Below are 21053 nucleotides of genomic sequence, written 5' to 3'. Positions count from 1 at the left end.
AACATGAGCGTTACGGGTTATTTCATTCTCTTCGTTCTTTTGACCACCGACATGTGGCTAAGCTGTACAGACTTGTCTAGACCTGGACCATGGTTATGATTCTCTTCTTATTTGTTCTAAAACACAAGAAGCTCTCACTTCTTTCCCCTAGATCATAGCAGCTGCGGCTTCTCCTGAACCCTTTGCCCTTACCATTCAACCGGTACCACTTACCCTTTCTTGATTGTGACTCATACATACCCTGTACCCTTACCGCTCAAACCGGTATCTCACCCTACATATATATATCACTTATCTTGTAGACAGATTCTCTAACTTGAATCTACTCGGTTTTCATCTGATACTTGTCTTTGGGTCTGAACTTCTCTTACCTAAGAGAACTCCCTCTGTGCAAAGAACCATCTTCTCTTAAGACAATACTCTTGAGTTGAAACTCCAATTGACTCTACACAAGTAAGTGTCATGAATTCCAAACACGAATCATTTTTCATTCCTCAGCTTTCCTCTGGCTACTTCAGTTAACTGAACTGGTCACATGACTTCACTTCATGTCACACCTTCACCTCTTCACATATCACCTGTTGCCTCTCTGATTGGCTCCCCAACTCCATGGGCTAGAACAATCTCGCTTCCCAAAGAAGAATCGGTTGGATCTTGGGTTTTTATCTAGTCACTGTCTGACTCATCACTTATATATCATGATGTCATGCTCAGTCATCCGCAGTATTGTATGACTCTTTTCTCATTGGCTGATTTCTTTCATACTCAGATATCTCCTATCAAATGTTATGTATATAAGTAGGTTAGTTAGCGTAAGTACTCCTTAGACTTAACCTCTTCATTCTCTACAGTTGTAGTAGACCTAGACGTTCACACTCAATCTATCTTGTTCTCATCATCATCTATGACCGAGTCCTAGTGGTTGTTGTCTGACTTTACCATTTGGTGAACTCAGGTCATAACAGTAAGGGCCCCAAACCCTACTCAGACTTAGCGCAGGCAAGCTCCTTGCTGGGCTAGCACTGAAGGCCACACTTTGAAACCCCTTGCTGGGTTTAGCACTGCCGGATCTCATCCAAGAGGTTTTGCATAACAGTACCCAAACTCAGCATCATCTGTGTGTTTGCAGGCAAACATTTGCAGACTGAGGCAATATTCAAGATTGTTCTTCTCAATGCATCCAATGCTTCTGTCTCCCTGCTGTCACTGAAGCATGCCCTCGCCCACCCACCATTAGTGAATTGAGGAGTCCTTGATATTGTAGCCATGAGAACAGCTGGAAACCCCAGGTGAAGTTTTGGGCAGGTAATCATGCTTTCAGGTGCGTGATTGGCAGGCAAAATCACAGTCGAAACCAGACTCCAACCCATCCGCCTGTGGGGAGAAGTCCTCTCATCCTAGAGCAGCCACAATACAAATAAAACAAAACATTAGTCATCATACTAAGCCAAAATTTTGGAGGACAACTCCTCACAGAGTGACTGGTAAAACTTGTTGTGGTGCAATAGTTAGGCCTTGTTTGTCCCGCCCAAAAAAAAATCAATCTGCTGCCTATCAAGTATGTGTCAGCCTGTGTCCTGCCCTCCTGCCCCGCCACTCCCATATATGATATTAATATCACCTTCCTACTTGGACAATGTCAGATCTATTACCCAATGTCTGCTCTACAATATATGATCCCAGATGCTACAGTGATCAAAGACACTATTGAAGTTAATTTCAACATCACACTATGCAAATTTCAGCTGCAGTATGCCCAAGCACAACTGGATCAGAAGGATGTTATCACCATTGCTCCAATGGGGGCAGGAAAAACACTAACATTCTGGATTCCCCTCCTTTTCAATAATGATGGCATGGTAGTCCTTATTACTGCACTCAATAGACTCAGTGACCAGAGTATCAATGAGTTGCAGCAGCTGGGTATTTCTGCAGTGAATTTGACTGGTGCAAATGCAATAGACAGCACAATCCAAGGTATGTCAAGTCTTTTTCACTATCATTGCAGTCACCCTGATCTATAAAGCAGATATCAAGAGCTGTAAATATTGAGTGATCATTGTAAGCCCTGAGCTTATTATCAACAACTGGTGCTTCAACAATCTATGGAGAGCAAGGGATTTTATGGTGCATTTATTCAATATCTGTTATGTGAAACCCCTTAGATGAGATCTGGTGGTGCTGTACCTGGCAAGGAGTATTGCAGTGTGGCCTTTCTGCACTAGCACAGCAAGGAGCTTGCCTGTGTGCAGTTCGAGTAAGGGTTGAGGCCCTTACTTGCATAGAGTCAGCCAATTTGGAAGTTCTCAAGGATTCAATCTGGGGCCTCCTGATCATGATGCCCCGATAAGGTCTGAACTCATCAGACTCATCAGACGATGACTTGGTCGATCCCCTGGTCACCACTGGTTTTACCATCTTGCCATCTTTGTTCCTTCATGCTTTGAACTGGAACATCAGATCTTCATCTGTCTGCTGGTGAGCATACCAAAAATTCAACAAGGCTGTTGCATCAGAGTTTTGCAACTTTGATGACTCCTTCAAACGAATGCCCCTCAGAAGATACATGGGTGATATGAAGTCATCCTCACTTTCTACAATGGCGCTCCATGGGACGACGGCCTTGTTGATGCCAGAACAGAGTCCTGGACACATCTGGTTAACAGATTGTCATGGGATGTTTCCGATACAGACTTAAGATAGTGTGTTGTAAGAAATGCCCTCACCATTGCCTTCTTCTCCTTGAGCTTCATTTGCATGGTCTCTGGAAGCAAAGGCATGCCTTCACCATTCACTTCGAGTTTAAAGGCTGATTTCCTCGGTCTTTTTCGACGTCCCCTCTCCTGTCATGCTCCATCCTTCACCTTGGCACCTACCACCGGAGTTATCAATGGCTTCCTCAGCATCATGACAGCTTGAAAACTCACCAAACTGTTCTTGTGCATACTCTTGCCACATCAGCTCAATATCCTCCCAGTCCTTCATCTTCATGAAGCTGTCCCCATCTCCCAATGCCTCATTATCATCGTGCCTATGGGAAATGTGTTGAGATATCAGGTCTAGGATGACATTTGCAATGCACTCACATCCCGAATAGCACCTGTCCCTGCTCATTCTTCCAAGCAGACAACACAAACACTCTCATCCCACATTGTCTCCACATTTCATTAGAGAAATGCTCCATGTATGCAGGTCCATTCTTACCAGCAACTTGCACTTGGATCTCAGGTGGAGGAATGCTGTGAGACCATTCCTCAGCTGTTTCTTTGGCCTTCTCCAACTCATCATCTAACAATTCCTCAATAACCTTCTGGATGGTCGCTTGGTAATGCTTGAACATATCCTGACCTCCCAGCTTCACCTCATATTCCTCCTTGATCCTCTTGAGCACATCATCTCTGTTCTGCTGATAGATCACCATCTTAGGGGTCCATTTCCTCCCATACTTTATCATGTCCTTCCTTTCCTTTTTTTTTTGTTGTTGAACAACCAAGTTTTATACAACTGAGCAATCAAAGAAGAATCAGAGATCAAAACATTTGTTTTGCAACCCGGATGACTGTATCACCTGCTTCCTGTTTTTCCATTGACAATGGTCAAGCTTCAGAGCAAACAACCTGGCCACTCAAGCTATGGCAGTGAAAATTCCCACTTTTTCTTCCTGTTTTGCAGCAGTCCATTCAGGAAGGTAGTTCTTCAGCTCTGAAATCTCTTGTGCCATGAGCTTTTGTCTCAGTAGTAGATGTCTTCTGTGTCTTCTGTCAGACAAGTGAGTGGAATCACCCAATCTTGCCATGGTAAAATGGAATGGATAATGCACAGACAAGAGGCAAGGTCAAACAAATAATGTTCCTGAGGTAAATTTTGAACAAACCTTAGATCTTGGTTCATCAATGTATTTCAGACACACTGCCTTTCATCCAAATAAATTTGTAATGAACCAACAATATGACTGTATCACATCATAATGGAATCACAATTGGTTTGACCTTCCTGAGCTCAACCTCAGCTCACAACATCAGAACTAACATGAAGATCACTTAATCGACCCCCCTGCAGAAATCATACAGGATGAAAGCAAGGGGTTTATTCCTTAGACTACATCTCCGGCTCTACCTTAGGGTAGTCTACCTCAGTTCCATTTCTAATCTGGACTTGTCTGTAGTAGTCCTACTCTAGTTACTCCTGACCCTCCAGAGTTCCACCGAACTCCCCCTTTGTCTGATCTCCAGACTTATCCAGACTTCTGTCAGACTTTCCTCCTACCTCTTAGAAATTAAGGGCACATACTCAGGTAAGGGGTGCAGTGCACAAGCTGAAGCCAAGCCCTTTGAGTTCTCCTCCTCTTGAGCACAACCTTAACAAATAGCTGCAGCATGTTGGATTTTCATAGTCTCAAACTTGGATGCCAAATGAAGCCCCGGTGTTACTCTTAGTTATTTTAGGAATAAACCAACATAGATGCCAAATATTGGGAGAGATTATAATTTGGCATGCCACAGTATATGCTTACAGTGCCAAACCAAGTTTTGAATCATTATTGCTACCACCAAGTCATACATAGTCTAACATATCTTAGCATAGTGTTTGTGCTCCATGTAATGAATTGTTCTGTGTGGCAGTCAATGGATAAAAATGTTATATCCATAACTCTAATGTCAGCATTTTTTTGCAACACAGGCTTGTACTTTTTACCCAAGAGTGAACAACATGCATATGATAGTCATTCTCAGCTAGCAAAAATATATTCATAAAGCCCAAATGATACACATCTGCACTATTAGTGACATCATCAATGTGTCTCTCACTTCCACACATTGTGACCTCCTTTATCATCCCTCTCAGGCTGGGTCCATATTTAACTTCATAAATTTATGCTCATATTTTTTCTTCAATCCATCCAATTGAAAATTAGTGTTTCCTTAACATTTTCACACATTCTCATGTGAAAGTGGTCAGCAGATTGTTGCAGATTGTTGCAATGTTTGATCATATATTGCCTTAAATATCATTCTCATTTGTTTACTGGTTCACTTATGACATTTCGCTTAGTTCAGAAAGACAAGTGCAAATCTATCAATTCTGCTCAGCTACTTAGAAGCATAGATGACAATCATCCTGATGATTCTGTCTTATTCTTTCTCCACTGTGCAATTTCCTACTGAATCTTATCATCTTGTCACCACATGTCTGCACCCCTCAATGGTATCACTCTTCAGCACTTTCATAATTCAATATCTGGCTCTAATCTCACTAGTTTTGACAATCAGAGTTTAGCCACTAAGGAAGTTAAACTAAGACATTAGACCAGGACACCTTATTTCTGCCCTTTACTGGGAATTGTATGCAAGGCCCAGCTTGTATGCTTGATCATAATGAGGGACTTGCTGCATAGTGAATCCACTTATATGGTGCATGTGCATGTGTCAAGGCAAGCTGAAAATTCAGTACTGCTTCTGAGTACTGAATTCTGATTGTGCATGTTGTAGTTGCTAAATGCTATCATGGTTACAGAAGATGGAATTTATTACCCTCCATCAAGTATAAACAGCCATATGATTTTGTAAATCATTCAAGTTCTGGTAGCATTGTCCACTGGTATATAGAATCAGTGTATATCTGCCTTCATAATTTAAAAGGTACCTACTTGGCATATTACAATATCAGACCTGGTGAGCATCTTAAGTGCTATGCCTGTACATATTGATAAAAATAAGACCTTGTAGAATAGTAAATAGTCCATTCTCCTCGCTGCGCATATATGTATATAAACTCGCTAGTGTGATATATGTCATTTACAAGTGCTACAGAGTGTAACGGCTTGTGTCGCTTGTACAGTGTGTGAGCTTGTGGGCTTGTACTTGCTTGTGCTGCTGTCCACTTGTACCCAGACTTGTGGTCATTTGTTTGTGATGTCTGTGGGACCTGTGATCCTTGTGCAGACTTGTGTGGACTTGTCAAGTATGTGGGAATTGTTGCGAAATCAATAGTTTGCTGATGGAAGTACTTCCTGCCTACATCCCTGATCAGCTGCAGATGCGCCGCTACTTTTACCGGTCCTTTTTAATGTGATCGCTGGGAGTGCAATTATTGGAGTGCTTTGTGGCTTGAGCTAATTCCAATGGAGTGACTGGGATACTCTTAGCTAGTTCTGCTTCTTTAAGTACCGCCCTAGAGCAAGCTAGTAGTTGGATCTAATTAAATCCCCTCATGTTCATCGGCTTATTCTCTACTAAGACAGTGGGCCACAGCAGAGAGATAGAAATTGTTACTCACCCTGGTCGCATAGTTGTTGCCAGACTTGTGGTTGTCTGCACAGGACACCACACCGGATCTATTTACTGTGGGAATGCTATGGGAAATTACCCTCTCCTACCTCAGCCTCCTCATTTTGATGTGCTAGATAGAGGTGACACTTACCTTCATATGAGAGCCCCTGCCTTAATGAACTGGATATATCGCCAGGATGTCACTCCATTTTATTCCATTGTCCTTAATTGGCACAATGACTACTATGTGGATCTAAGAGATCCCAATATGAGACTCAAGTATACGCCAAAACCTCAATTCAACATCATACGAAATCCCCACATGCCTCCACGAAGGCCCTACTTTTTTCAGAGGCTGAGTCTGATCACCCAAGTCCAGGTGGCCACAAAGGCCATTAATATTCAATGATGTCACGGTATATTTTCTCATATTTTTTAAAACTGCCTAATGAGGGACTTGCTGCATAGTGGATCCACTTACATGGTGCATGTGCATGTGTCAAGGCAAGCTGAAAATTCAGTACTGCTCCTGAGTACTGAGTTCTCATTATGCATGCTGTAGTTGCTACAATGCTATTATGGTTGTAGAAGATAAAATTTATTACCCTCCATTAAGTATAAATGGCCATATGATTTTGCAAATCATTCAAGTTCTGGTAGCATTGTTCGCTGACATGTAGAATCAGTGCATATCTGCCTTCACAATTTAAAAGGTACCTACTTGACATATTACAATATCAGGCCTGGTGAGCATCTTAAGTGCTATGCCTGTACATATTAATGATCTGGACCATCTTTCTTGAATTAGACTATTTCAAGGAGCAGGAAAGATATGAGCTTAGGAGACCTATACATGATTTAAGTGGTGTTCCTAGTATTCAAAATCTTACCAATGTCTTCACCACATACCATTTGTCAGCACTCAACAGATAGCATCTGAAATAGTCTTATTAACTGTAGTGTATTATGTTGTGTTTTAGATCAGGCTAAACCACCATGCCAGTCCAGTCAGTTTGTGCACATTGCATAGTGTCATTGGAATTTAGACAAAGATGGAATTGGACTCATCACCAATGTGCGCCCAGACATGTAAATCCAGCTTAATACTAGTCCAGTTCATAATGTCTGGTGCATATTTTTATAGCACCAGTTACCATGTCCCTTCACTCAACTCTCAACCTCTATCATCTACAAATAGTTTGCAAGTGTGCTACTCCCTCACTACTACACACTATCATTACAGCTCTCACTGCATCACCCTTAGACATCTACTTAAGGGTGTCTTCAAAACCATAGCTGTCTAAACTTACTGTCATTTACAGACTGCTTGTGAGTGTGCTAATCTTTAGTCATCCATACCCTAACTGAGACCACCTCCCCTACTGTCCTCACAGCACACTACCTCTGTATTCCAGCTGGCTGCCAACAACCACATGCAACCATCTCCTTTTCTCATTTCAATCCATAGCACACAGCCCCTGTGTCCTTCCAACCTACTGTCTGCAACTGTCTGCTCCTCTCCTATTCTAATCTCTAGTGCACTATTCCCTGCATGCTAAATTTCATACAAATACAAGTAGCCCTTCCTAGGTAGTTCAGGTGCCCTCCATCCCGGTAAATACCAACATGATCTTGCCTTAACCCCTCAAGGTGTATGTTCTGCCATGAGGGGAGTCCAGGAAACTGCCTTCTTTAGCTCTGTCATACACTTGGAGTTGCAGGCAGTAGCTGGTGAACAATGGATCATAGCTCAACTGGCAGGCATCCTATTGTTTTATATTAGTGTTCCACACTTTGCTCTTGCAGTTCCCCAGATTATCTTACCCCAGGTCATTAACCTCAATAGATAGGCCATTTTTGGCTGGGTTACATATTAGTAGGGACACTACAGGCTGATATCTCTCCTTAGGTAGTTGTACTATATGCCACATAAACAAGTCAACCAAGGACAACCAGTTCCTAAGCCAGGAGGCCATTACTATACAGTTCTGTGAATAGATTGGAGAACTTAGATTCAACAATGGTATAGTTATCTTTGACTTAATAAACATTTAGGACAGTAACATATTAATTTAAGTCTTTGTAAATCTTCCTTCTCTTCTGCCACACAGTACTCATATAAATAAGGTCCAAATCCCCCCTTTAATAATCTCTGATGCTGATTTCTTAAATCGCTCTGGTGGTTAGTATATATGATGAAGTCCTTCTTTGGGATCACTATCACCCCAAGTGCCTTATGGAGCCATTTGGGCTGCAATAGTAGTCAAAGCAAGAGTGTAATATGTACACCACCATGGGCCTCAAGATCTGTAGGCTGGTGTAAAACAGGAAAAGCATAATAATTTATTAGTTATGGAACAGAGGGTAGGTGAAGGCAGTAATTAACTGTGAATGAACCCCTTTGAAACTCAAATGATATATGCACCTCCTGGCATTGGGTCAAGGAAGAAGAACCCATCATGAAACCTCTTACATTGGAGGATATCAACAGGATCATTAATAAACAAATTGCAACATTAAGCATGAATAACCTAGAGAAGAAAGGTTTTTAGGAGGATCAAAGTTGACTGTAAACTTAGATCAGAACAATTGTTTTTCTGTTCTTGGTAACTTGACCATTATATTTACAGAAGTATCAGAAGTTTGTTCTGGAAATAAACAAGAGCATTTCTATTTGTCAGTTACATTGGAAGGAAATAACAAGAAAGCAGACATCAATGCTCTAGTTGACTATGGAGCAACAAACCTCTTCATCAGTGAAAGGTTTGTAGAAAAGAATCAAGTCAAAATAAAGCAGTTGTTGTGAGCACTGCTAGTCCACAATATTGATGAAACTAAAAACTCTGCTAGACCAATCAAAAGCTATGCAAACCTAAAACTTAGAATAGGGGATCATGAAGAAGATGTAGCCTTTCTGATCACAGATCTAGGAACTGATGATGTAATCATTGGAATAGACTGGCTATGGTATCATAATCCAAGTATAGACTGGAACACAGGAAAGGTCACATTAGATCACTGCCCAGTTAAATGCAAAGAAGCTAAGGTTAAGAGAAGGAAAATCAAAGCAAAAAGCAGAAAGACAAGATCCCTGCTTTATTATCCATAGAAGATAATGATGATGAAGTCACCATGGAAGATCCTATAATATTAAGGATAAAAGTTGATATTGAAGAAGTTGAGAATGAGGATTCACCAAGGAACATGTGGATCAGATACAAAAGTTTTGTAGCCTTAGAATTAGCACAACAAGAGGAAAAGAAGAAGAAAAAGAAGTCCATTGAAGAGATGGTCCCAGAATGGCTCCATGACTATCTCAATGTTTTCTCCAAAGAAGAATCTACTTGATTCCCAGAGTCAAATAAATGGGATCATAAGGTAAAACTCAAAGATCCAAATGATCTTCCTCTATGTGAAGGCATCTCCCCTTTCTCCTGCAGAAAATGAGGCATGTGAAAAGTGGCTCAAACAAGAATAAGAACTGGGACAATTTAGAGATTCAGAGTCTCTAGTAGCAGCACCTTTCTTCTTTGTGGCCAAAAAAGACAGAAAACTTAGACCCATCATGGACTATTGGAGGTTGAATGAGAAAACCATCTAAAATACATACTCTCTTCCTCATTCTTAAGATCTAATTGATAGTCTCACTGGTGCAAGCCTCTTTTCAAACATGGTCGTTTAATGGGGATACAATGATATTAGAATGAAAGAAGGAGACCAAAGGAAGGTTGCTTTTAAAACTTCTTTGGAACATCATGAACCAGTCATAATGTACTTTGGCTTGATGAACTCTCCTGCTACCTTTTAGACTATGATGGACCAGATCTTCCAAAATCTCAAGGAAGGGAAGGTTGTTGTAGCATACATCAATAACATTTTGGTTTTTACCAATAACAATGTAGAGAAACATAGAAAGGTGGTATGTGAAGTATTACAACAATTTCAGAGCAATGATCTTTATCTCAAACCAGAAAAGTGTTCCTTCAAGAAGAAAGAAATGAAGTTTCTCAAACTTATCATCAAAGATGGATACATTTCTATGGATCCAATAAAGGTTAAAGGAGTTCAAAAATGGCCTACTCCCACCTGTGTCAAGGACATTCAACAATTCATAGGATTTGCAAACTTTATCATCTATTCATTCTTGGATTCTCAAACATTGCCAAACTCATAAATGAACTTATCAGAAAGGATGTACCATAGAAATGAATGGACAAACAAGAAAAGGCTTTCCAGACTCTTAAAGACAATTTCACTTCCACACCAGTACTAGTTATGCCAGATGCACAAAAGAAACAAAAAAATAGAAAGTGACACATCTAAAGATACTGGTAGTGTACTTTCCCAGTTAGAAGACAACAGACTATGGCACTCAGTAGCTTTCTTTAGCAAATTAATAAACAATGCAGAAAAAAACTATTGGCTATTATTTGTACTTTGGAAGAGTGGAGGCATTATGTGCAAGGAGCACCCAACCCAGTGGAGATTTGGATGGATCACAAGAACCTTGAATACTTTATGACAAGTCAGAAGTTAACTTGCAGAATATGAATTCACACTGCAACACAAATCTGGGAATGTCAATGACACTGCTAATGCTCTGTCCAGGAGGCCAGACCACAGAGGGAGTAGAAATTGACAATTTCAATTGTGTGCTTTTGAAACATGAGTTTTTCCAAATCAAAGCTGCAAAACGAGGTCAGGTGCTGATAGAAGGAGAACAAACACTATTAAAACACATCAGAAATTACACAGACCTAGATCTAGAAGTCTGAAATGCTATTGAAACCCTTGAGAAAGCCCCTGTACAGTTGAGAAAAATACTAAAGGAGTAGAATACTGAAGATGGACTTATTATGTTTAGAGGATTGGTTTATGTTACTAATAACAAAGAACTTTGTTGCTCAGTGGTAGAAATATTCCATGACTCACCTACAGCAGGACATATGAGATGTGCCAAAACTCTTGAACTCATTTTCCGTAACTATTGGTGGCCTCAGATGCAAAAATGAGTCAATGACTATGTAGACAGACGCAACAGATGCAAGCAAATGAAGGTGTTACCATCTAAACCTCATGGTTACTGGACATTCCCCATTCAAATATCTCTACAGCTATAACCCTGAATTCATTATTTTCCCTAACTCCTCCAACACTGTTCCCCAAACCAATATGGATACAACAAGTCCTGTGAAGGGTAGGACAAAGTTGGGTCTGGCAACAACTAGCTGCTATATCTAGAGAGTAGACAATGTTTGACTCTAAAGGGTTTCTGACTAGACTCTTTGGCTCAAGAGATAGAGGGAGGAAAAGGATAAGGGAGAGACAGTTACTACAAAGACAAGGTTTAAGAATGTATTCCAGGAGCTGAGTAGTGAGCTGAAGAAGCTGTAACCAGAAAACTACTACGGGGATGCTACCAAATAACCCAAATTAATGGGGAGCAACCAGAACTGGAAACTAGGTATGTCAGGTAAAGACAGGTATAAAGTTTAGGTAAAGAGGAAGATAATTATGTAAGTAGTAAAAGTGCGGACAGAATGTAGATATAAGAGTAGCTATGGGGAAACAGCCAATACAAACCCATAGGGAACTGGTTCCTCACCAATTAGAGAGTAGTAGAGATAAAAGAGGCACAAGAAGAAGCAAAGGCAATGCTAGAAATAGCAAACAATCAAATGAAACACTTTTATGATCATGGAGTAAAGAATGCACTAGAATTGGAAATTGAACAGAAGGTGTGGTTAGATGTCAGGAACATTAAACAATGATGTTTAAGCCAGAAGTTGTCAGACTGCTGCCTTGGCCCCTTCGAAGTACTCAATTGAGTCGGTTAGGTAAACTATCAGATAAAATTACCAGAATCATATCATATCCACCCAGTATTTCATGTGGGATTACTCACTCCACATAAAACCCCCACATTAACACCTCAAGTCACCCCATCATGCCCACCTCCCAAACTCTTCCAAAATGAAGAAGAATATGAAGTAGAAGAAGTGCTATCATCCTGGTTATACTGAAAACAGTTGCAATACCTGACAAAATGAAAAGGATATCCATTGGAAAGTTCTATCATTCTAGTTTTATAAACCTCTGATTTTTTTAGAATGGAGACAACACAACATTTGTCCATCCTACATTCACAAGGATGCTTATCCTAAAAAGGGGGTAATGTCATGAATTCCTAATACAAATCATTTTTCATTTCTTGGTTTCCCTCCAGCTACTTCCTATTCCAAAACCAGTCATGTGACTTCACTTCCTTTCACATTATCATCACAATGTCACAATTTCACCTCTTCATATTTCACCCACTGTATCTCCAATTGGCTCTCCTATTTCATGTGCTAGAACTGTACAGCTTCATATCACTTAATTTCTGTCTCTGACATCATGCTTATATATTGCTATGTCATCTGCAGTTATTGTATAACTCTTTTCTCATTGGCTAATTGTTTCATACTCAGATATCTCTGTTTTAATGTTATGTATATAGTTAGGGTGGTCATAGTTAGTACTCCTTAGACTTGACCTCTTTGTTCTACAACCTGGTAGACCTAGATATTCATGCTCAATTCTATCATCTTTTATCATCATCTATGACCAAGTCCTAGTGTGGTTGGTCAGTCTTTACGATTCAGTGAACGCTAGTCATAATAAAGTATTGAGTATTGAGAAGGTACCAAGTACTGAGTATTCAGTATTGAGTAGTACCAAACTTCATCATCCAGGTTAATAGGATGCAGGTGTTCCACTTTGAAGTTTCCATCCATCATGAATGACCTGATGTATTTCCAGCTTAGAGTTTTTAATATCCTATTGCTGACTTCCATATGGAACAAGACTTACTCATCAAGTGATTCTTCTCTTGACAACAATAAATTAATCCCAGGCTGAGGACATGTTGGGCAAAATAATGTGAGATCTCCTAGCTCGGGTGGGTTAAAACAATGGCCAAAGCCATACTACTTCATGGTCTTCAATTGCCTCCACCGTCAAGAGACCCTCATAAACTCTTTATATTGGTCCTTTCAACATTATTTGTCAATAATATCCCTTAGATGATGTAGATATTTTCTTACTGAAATGAGGTGTGGAAATATGCTCAAGGTTATTTGCCAAAGCTTGTTGTAATAGTTTATTGCTGAGGTGCCACATTCAAGATTGTCCAGTAGAAAGTCATCAAGAATATTAAATATCAACACAGTCTTCAGCTTGTTAAAAGATGCAGAAAAGAAGCCATGTCAAAACATTTAAGTGTCTGGACTCATGGCATTAGGACAACCACAACATTGAATATTGAGGTGATGAACTCCTGACTTGCCAATAATGACCATGGTATTGTTCTTTGGCTGGAACTCAGACCCTAAAACAGATAATAGATCTTCAGATTTGATATGCTCTTTGGATTTGTCTTCTTCAAATAAATTCCACTTATCTGTGATAACTGGATATTGCTTTCCATCATGACTGAAGTATATGACAAGTCCAACATGAGCAAGACAACTTTGCTCAAAGAATTAACCATTCTACTAACTGATCCAGTGAAAAGGATTGTATTGATGTTGACTCCTGCAGCAGCCCGTGCAATAGAGTGGCTCCCCAAGACAATCTTGACATTTGTATACCCCATTCTGGTTATAAATGAAGCATCTCCTATTTTCAGGCAGAGCTTCTTGATCTAGGAGGTGATAGAGATATGATTTCTGCTTTGGCAGCCATTGCCTAAGGTAATTATTCTGACTCTGCATTTCATATATTTACCTATTATTTGAATAATGGTCTAACATTTTAAATGAACTTGCTATGGTTTTTGGGAGGTGTAAAAGTTCAAATGACCCTTGATTGAGCTCATAAGTATCATCAGCAATGTCTTTCCAAAGAATGGAGCCTAAACAGGCTCAAGTGTTGGTGATTTTGAGGGAGGGGTAGATATACACCTGTTGGTATGTTGTCTCACACTGGCAAATAGGACCTTGACCCATATCTTCCTACCTTTCCTACCCCTTGCTTCTACCCAATATGATTTCTGCAAGAGGGTGGATTGAGTTATCCTTATCTTAGTTCTGATGTCATAAGTTAAGGTTTAGCTCAGAAACGTCAAACCAATTGTTATTCTATTATGGTGTCATCTCATCTTGTTGTTGGATCATTATGAATTTATTTGGATGAAAGGCAGTGCATCTAAAATATATTAATGAACCAACATCTAAGGTTTGCTCAAAATTGAACTCAGGACAATCATTTCTTTGACCTTGCTTCTCCTTCATGCATTCTTCAATCTATTTTACCATGGTAAGATCAGGTGATTCCACTTGTTTGAAAGAAAACAAAGAAGATATCTACCACAGAGACAAAAGCTTACAGAAAAATAAATTTCAGAGCTAAAAAACTACCTTCCTAAGTTGACTGCTGCAAAAAGGGATATGTGTAGCTAGGTTATTTGATCTGAAGCTCGACCATGGACAATGGAAAAGAGAAAGCAGGTGATACATTCATCCACATCGAAAAAACAAATGTTTTGATCTCTGATTGTTTGATTGTCACTCAGATGTATAAAACTTAGTTATTTAACAACCAGCAAAAGAAGAAAAGGAAGGACATGATAAAGTATAGGAGGAAATGGATCCCTAGGATGGTGATCTATCAGCAGAACAGAAATAATGTGCTAAAGAGAATTGAAGATAAATGTGGGGTGAAGCCAGGAGGTTAAGATATGTTCAAGCATTACTAAGTGACAGTCTGAAAAGTCATTGCTGAATTGTTAGATGACAAGTTGGAGAGGGAAAAAAAATAGCTGAAGAATGGTCTAATAACATTCCTCCTCACAAGATACAAGTGCAAGTCACTATTAAGAAGGGACCTGCATATATGAAGCACTTCTCAATTGAGACATGGAGACAATGTAGGATGAAAGTGTTTGTGTTGTCAGGTTGGAAGAACAAACAGGGATAGGTGCTATTCAGAATGTGAGTGAATTTTATAAGTCATCCTAGATTTCAAATCTCAACTCATTTCCTATAGGCATGATGATAATGAGGCATTAGAAAATGGGGACAGCTTCATGAAGACAAAAGACTGGGAGGATATTGAACCAATTTGGCAGGAGTATACACAAGAACAGTTCAGTGAGTATTTAAACTGTCAAGATACAAAGAAAATCATTGATGGTTGTAGTGATAGGTGCCAAGGTGAGGGATGGAGGAAGACAAAAGAAGGGAGGTCAAAAAGGAATGATAAAACCAGCTTTTGAACTCAAAGTGAATAGTAAAAGTATGCCTTTGCTTTCAGAGATCATGCAAATAAAACTCAATGAGAAGAAGGCAATAGTCAGGACATTTCTTACAAAGCACTATTGTGAGTTTGTCTTGAAAATATCCTATGACAATCTATTAAATGGATGGACACAGGAATCCATTTTGGTATTAACAAGGCCATCATCTCACAGAGTGCTATTATACAAAGTGAGGATGACTTTGTATTATACATGTATCATTTAAAGCAGCCTTGCTGAACTTTTGGTATGCTCAACAGGAGAACAATGAAGATCTAACATCTGTCAAACCTGTCAAAGATTATGCTTAACTTGTGTCATCAATATCCATTTCAATGATCTCTGTGACTGGCAGCTTGCTAAATTGTACTGTTAGATGATAGCTCATTACCCTTGATGGTCTAACTAATCAACCAATATAATAATTTGATTCTTCAAATGCAAAGATTGTTTGCAAACTGCCAAAAAGTGAATGTTATACAAATAACCCCTAATAATAGTGGGACTCAGGTTAGATTTTGAATGTTGGCTAAAGCTTCAACAAACTTGCTTAAGCCTGCTAAAAACAGCCACATGGACAACAAATTTGCAAGTCAGGTCAGCACTGTAAGGTAAAGCTTGAAGCACCATGCCTGCTATTTTCCAATAGGTCCACCGTTCTGTGTGACTTTGAAGTAACCCTTGAGTACGCTCGACGGTGATGGATCCCAGGCATCAACATCACAACACGATCATCCAGATGGCGGCGCTCTTGTCCCCATCCCCAAACCTAGGATGATGACATTCTCACTGATACCTTGGTAACTTTTCTGACTGATTACCCTACTAACTGTTGCATTCTATTCTACTCTGATATTAAGAAAGCATCCCCCTCTGCTCCTGGCAATATTCCCTTGGGCAAAGACAAGGCTAAGGTCAATGGGATTATCACCAAGCTCATCTTTGAACATAGCAAATACAGGCCTACCTACCATAAGAATCCTAAGAAATTTCATGACTCTGTCAACAATTATATTGGGATGTATGTACTCTTATCTGCTTTTTTTTGCCGTGCACTGATAAAATAATAAAAATCCTAGTCTCAAAACTAGATATAAGGATCTGAAGGCTAAATTCAGTGCAACCAGCACTGGCATTGTGCCACTTGACGAAGCCTCTGCAAAAACTTGACTGATTGAAATTTGTAGAAGAAGTTCTTTGTGAACTTCCTTGGTATACTCAGCTTTACACAATTTGGCACTCAAATCCCTTTTTCGCTACAAAAACTACTTCCTTCAAGCCAGGGGCTGACCATGCTGGTGACATGTATTCACTTGTACATCCATGTGGCAGGGCTGGCCCCTCCATACATTTAAGGGGTGCCACTAGGACTCAGCCCCCCCTCCCCCCCTCACTGCATAAACCAATTGCCTATTGACCCCTGTCTGCTTGAAACAGCTCATCCCCCTCCTAATGACGCTAATTCTCCTAATGCCGACATCATCATAGACAACAACATTCCTGACCTTGACAACAACAACAACAACAACAACAATTTGTATTCTGCTGCTTTCTGTGTCCCTCTTGGCAATGCACTAGACTACTTTGATGATGATGCTGGCAATATGCAACCTGTGCAGGACAATGTGGACAAAGACTGTGTGATGTACGATGATACCTAGCAGGGCCCTGATTTCAACCTCAACAGCCGCCCAAAAGCTGCTGGGAAAAAACAGCAACTTCCGTTATCACTGTCTCCTTCTCCTGTCCCCCCATCCCTTTTGAAGCACCATAGAAGTCTCCCACTCCTTTCTATGATAGCCACACAGCATTTAGCACTTAGAGGCCCTCCAGCCGTAGCTCATAATGCCAACCATCATCTATTGTGTTGTCACTAGGGATGACCTGCAGCGCATCAACTCCTTCATCAACAACTCATAACACCTTGTCGTCGGACTCTCCTGCTTCTCCGACACCCCAGACCTTGTTATCAGTGCAACTGAAAAGCATGGGCTTGAAGAAGAAAGTGAAATCAGACATTCAGAAGCAGGTTGAGAGGGTTATTGGTGTGATTGAGAGCATTCAGTCTGATGCTGTGTCATGCCATGATTACAAGTACAAATGCTTCCTTGCAAAGCTCAACATGAAGCAGGACTACCATTGCAAGACAAAGAAATATGAGTGGCTTCGTGACACACATGCGCATAAGGCCATGCAAGCCACTGCCAACCACCAATGAGAGCAAGAGACTAAGGATGCTGAAATTTGGCTTTATTAGACTAATGTTTGAGTGCATGAGGCACAGGCCTTAGCACTTGACAAGGAGGCAGAGACCTGGCATCTCAAGATTCAATTTCACCAAATGACACAGAGTGGCAGTAAAGCTTCTGCATCTGATGGAGGTACCTAACTCATTCGCTGTTGTCATTTGTTGTTGCTGTCACATTTTTTTATCACGATTGCTGTTGTTTGCTGTCACATTTTTTCTGCCACTATTACTATCTGATTACATGTATACTTTCTTGCTGTTGTAGCATTTGTTAGATTGATGTTACATGTGTTGTATAATTGTTACATGCATTCTTGGTCAATGTGAGCATGGTTAGTGCTCATCCTTCCCTACATTGTGCCCTTGAATGAGGACTGTCAAAGAGCTCATCCATGAGCCTTACATGGGTGGCCAGGCCCAGAGTTCCCTCATATGACCTGTCACCCACCACTTCATTACCATCTGAATCCTCAAACTCTTGAGGAACAAAAGCTTCACCCTTTACATGAGCCCACTCCAGAGACTCCTCATAGTCTGCATCCTGCTTGTGATGGTGGGTTTTGAAGTAGATGATCATGTTGTGCAGGATAAGACAACACTTAATCACATCCACAGCAATCCACAGGTCCTTCTCTGTCTGAATATTGAACCAGAGATCTTGGAGAGACTGGAACCGCCCCTTCAAAACAGCAAATGCATGCTCAACATGTACACAGATCTTTAAATTCATCAACAGCAAAAAAATGAAAAATATATTAGAAAGGTGATAATTAAATGTCTTCTGGTTCTTTGTCAACCATCCATTGTAAGGCTTCTTTAAAGGGGGGATACACCATGGTTCCAATGGATATGCACTGTCTGCCCACACCTAGTGACCATCTGGCAGAAGGTTGACATGCTCTTCATAGAGGCAAGTGGATCAAAAAGCATATGCATCATGGATACTTCCAGGTTGGCCAAGGGAATAATCCACAATCATGAGGTTGTGGGGCATAATGACTGCCTAGAATTAAATTAACTGATTGTCCATGACAATAAAATCAAAACACATTACTTGACACCCAAGGGAATAGTTGGATTTCCTATCATAAAATGTCTCACCAAAATAAGCAGGTTTGGTAAAAACATCTATAGTTGAGCCATCAATGGTGAGATAGCCACCCCTCCACTCTGGACAAGTTCATGTCTCAGTGAACTGCTGAGCCAGCTCAGCATTCTTAGAGTTATCTTCTGGGAAGAAGATAAACCAATTATGCTCCTCGAGTAATGTAATTATTATATGATTAGTGCAATTGACCGCTGACCCAACACTCACACCTGCCCATTGAGCAACGTCCTCAAGTGAAATAACATTGCCATAGTGGCCTGCACAATTCAGAAAAATCTAAAAAGTATGGGAGAACGCATGCCAGGGGGAAGGTGGGAAGATTTAGGCATTTCCGTGTAGCGCACATGGTTTCAGCAGTGACACTTAATGATGATTTTGGAAATATCGCGTGCTTTTCATTTTTGGAGTTCCATTTCCCTACGAGTTTCAAAACCCTCGCAATCTAAACACCTCTTTCCCCCCACCATCTGTTTCCTCGCACACTATATTGTTGAAATCCTTTCCCCAGTGATTATTGTAGATTTGTAGTGAAAATTCCCCTCCTGGGGTAAGCTTTACTTATTTAAATATACAAAACAATAATAATAACTTGAAAAATTCAAAAAAAAGTGATTTTCGCTTTTCTGCTGTTTTTAGACCGTATTTTGGACCATTTGGACCACATTTGGACCTACCTTGGACCTCCCTTGGACCCCTGGACCCTCCTGGACCCTTTTGGAGAGCAGGTTTGTGTGGTGTGTTTGTTGTTTGTTTCTGTGCCCAAATCCCATGGAGAACTGGGGAAGTTGGGTACCTAAATACAAGACGAACGTGCAAGGAGTCTTGCAGGCGTCTTTTGCAGTTGTCAAAGACTGTCCTGTGACATCTCCGTATCAAGTCCTACCTCCCTGGCTGCCTGTTTTTTTTGCCGGTTGCTATCAGCTTTTGCTGGGACTCCTGATAGCACTACAGTGCAGAGATTTGGTCGGCGGGACACTTTTTGCGTTGAGTCTGACTGCTGGGTGTTCTATCTGGCAGTTGCTCACAGTTGCCTTCCTATCCCCTGGGATAATATCTCAGACAGCATTTTTGTTGTCTTCAGCACTGGCATACATTGATTTCCTGACACGATCCTGTTCTTGGGAGGTGCAGACTTCTTCAACCACCCACACACACCCACTTTGTTGGATTCCGACCTATGTGCATATAATGTGTCTCTCATGTCTTTCTCGCCTAATTTTGCTGCAGTGGTGTTTCTATCCTGTCCATTGCTATATTTTGCCTCATTTTTTCAATTTTGTTACTATGTACTGCCATGTTCATACACAATTTATATATATATATTGGAGTCCTGCTGATTAATTTCTCCTTAGGCTTCCTTCAACTCCACCTACTTCCCCTCAATGAGCCCAGTCTGTTGCATGTCAAGCCAAGAGAAATCAACATAATCTTGGCTCACCTCCTACATAACATTTACCACAAAATGACCATGCCCCTGTAGCACCAGATGCTCCCCATATGGTATGTTTATTTTGATTGAAAACTTGACTGTTGCTGACTTATCCTATTCAGAATATTCCTCATATGCTAGGAAATTTAAATTATGCTCAGATCCCTGTGCAGAGATTTCCTGCACGCAATGCAATTGAGCATCATGAGGCGCATCGTCAGTGGCGTGTTCATCACCCACCACCACCCCCACCTGCTCCAGGCTTTGGCTATTTTCCTCCTGCTCCTGCTCCTGCTCCTGCTCCTGCTCCTGCCCCTGCCCCTGCCCATCCTCCAGGGTTTGGTGGCTATCACCCTCCTCCTGTCCCTGCCCCAGCTCCTCCTCCTGTCTATCCTGCTGCTCAAATGCCAATATATGGTGCTGTATATTATGAGGGTGCAGCTTGCCCTCAAAACATGCAGAATGCCCATCCCTTTCTCCCTGAGCCTGGTGTTCAGGGAGTACAAGTCGACCATAACTTCAATCTAATGGAAAATTTCAATCGTCTTCATGAGGATTGTCAAAGGCAAAGACATAACAAATAAAGTCCTGCTCCCAACCCACCACCTCCTGATCTGCCTCCTGCTCCCTTTAATCCTCCTAATCCTCCTCACCCTCCTCACCCTCCTCACCCTCCTGCTCCTGAACCTCATTATGCTCCATTTAACATCTAGTTTCATCAC

The 21053-nt window shown here is 40.8% G+C and overlaps 6 protein-coding genes across 6 annotated transcripts; 1 reads left to right on the top strand and 5 right to left on the bottom strand.

Moving 5' to 3' along the window:
• Positions 1-1655: 1655 nt before the first annotated feature.
• EDB91DRAFT_1045536 (uncharacterized protein) lies at positions 1656-2169 on the top strand (the record flags this gene model as incomplete). Its single annotated transcript, XM_041313197.1, has 2 exons — positions 1656-2007; positions 2054-2169. The coding sequence occupies 2 exons, from the start codon at positions 1656-1658 to the stop codon at positions 2167-2169; spliced, it is 468 nt and encodes a 155-aa protein (XP_041182189.1).
• Positions 2170-2436: 267 nt separating this feature from the next.
• EDB91DRAFT_1078257 (uncharacterized protein) lies at positions 2437-3454 on the bottom strand (the record flags this gene model as incomplete). The annotated part of the gene is made up of 4 exons (XM_041314995.1): positions 2437-2655; positions 2727-2764; positions 2928-3031; positions 3087-3454. The coding sequence occupies 4 exons, from the start codon at positions 3452-3454 to the stop codon at positions 2437-2439; spliced, it is 729 nt and encodes a 242-aa protein (XP_041182188.1).
• A 9531-nt stretch (positions 3455-12985) lies between these two features.
• Positions 12986-13237, bottom strand: EDB91DRAFT_1039401 (uncharacterized protein; the record flags this gene model as incomplete). Its single annotated transcript, XM_041312861.1, has 2 exons — positions 12986-13070; positions 13122-13237. Coding segments are annotated over 2 exons (201 nt in total), but the record flags the coding sequence as incomplete, so codon positions are not given.
• A 120-nt stretch (positions 13238-13357) lies between these two features.
• Positions 13358-13516, bottom strand: EDB91DRAFT_1013180 (uncharacterized protein; the record flags this gene model as incomplete). The annotated part of the gene is made up of 1 exon (XM_041312452.1): positions 13358-13516. A coding segment is annotated over one exon (159 nt), but the record flags the coding sequence as incomplete, so codon positions are not given.
• Positions 13517-13804: 288 nt separating this feature from the next.
• EDB91DRAFT_1045228 (uncharacterized protein) lies at positions 13805-14023 on the bottom strand (the record flags this gene model as incomplete). Its single annotated transcript, XM_041313175.1, has 1 exon — positions 13805-14023. One exon carries the CDS (start codon positions 14021-14023, stop codon positions 13805-13807), a length of 219 nt encoding a protein of 72 aa, XP_041182185.1.
• Positions 14024-20445: 6422 nt separating this feature from the next.
• EDB91DRAFT_1078256 (uncharacterized protein) lies at positions 20446-20846 on the bottom strand (the record flags this gene model as incomplete). Its single annotated transcript, XM_041314994.1, has 3 exons — positions 20446-20511; positions 20572-20751; positions 20787-20846. The coding sequence occupies 3 exons, from the start codon at positions 20844-20846 to the stop codon at positions 20446-20448; spliced, it is 306 nt and encodes a 101-aa protein (XP_041182184.1).
• Positions 20847-21053: the final 207 nt, after the last annotated feature.

Source organism: Suillus paluster, assembly GCF_016628075.1.
Source record: "Suillus paluster strain FC165 chromosome Unknown EDB91scaffold_5, whole genome shotgun sequence".
NCBI lineage: Eukaryota > Fungi > Basidiomycota > Agaricomycetes > Boletales > Suillaceae > Suillus > Suillus paluster.
The sequence above is the reverse complement of the archived record's forward strand: the minus strand, read 5'-3'. Positions and strand labels throughout refer to the sequence as shown.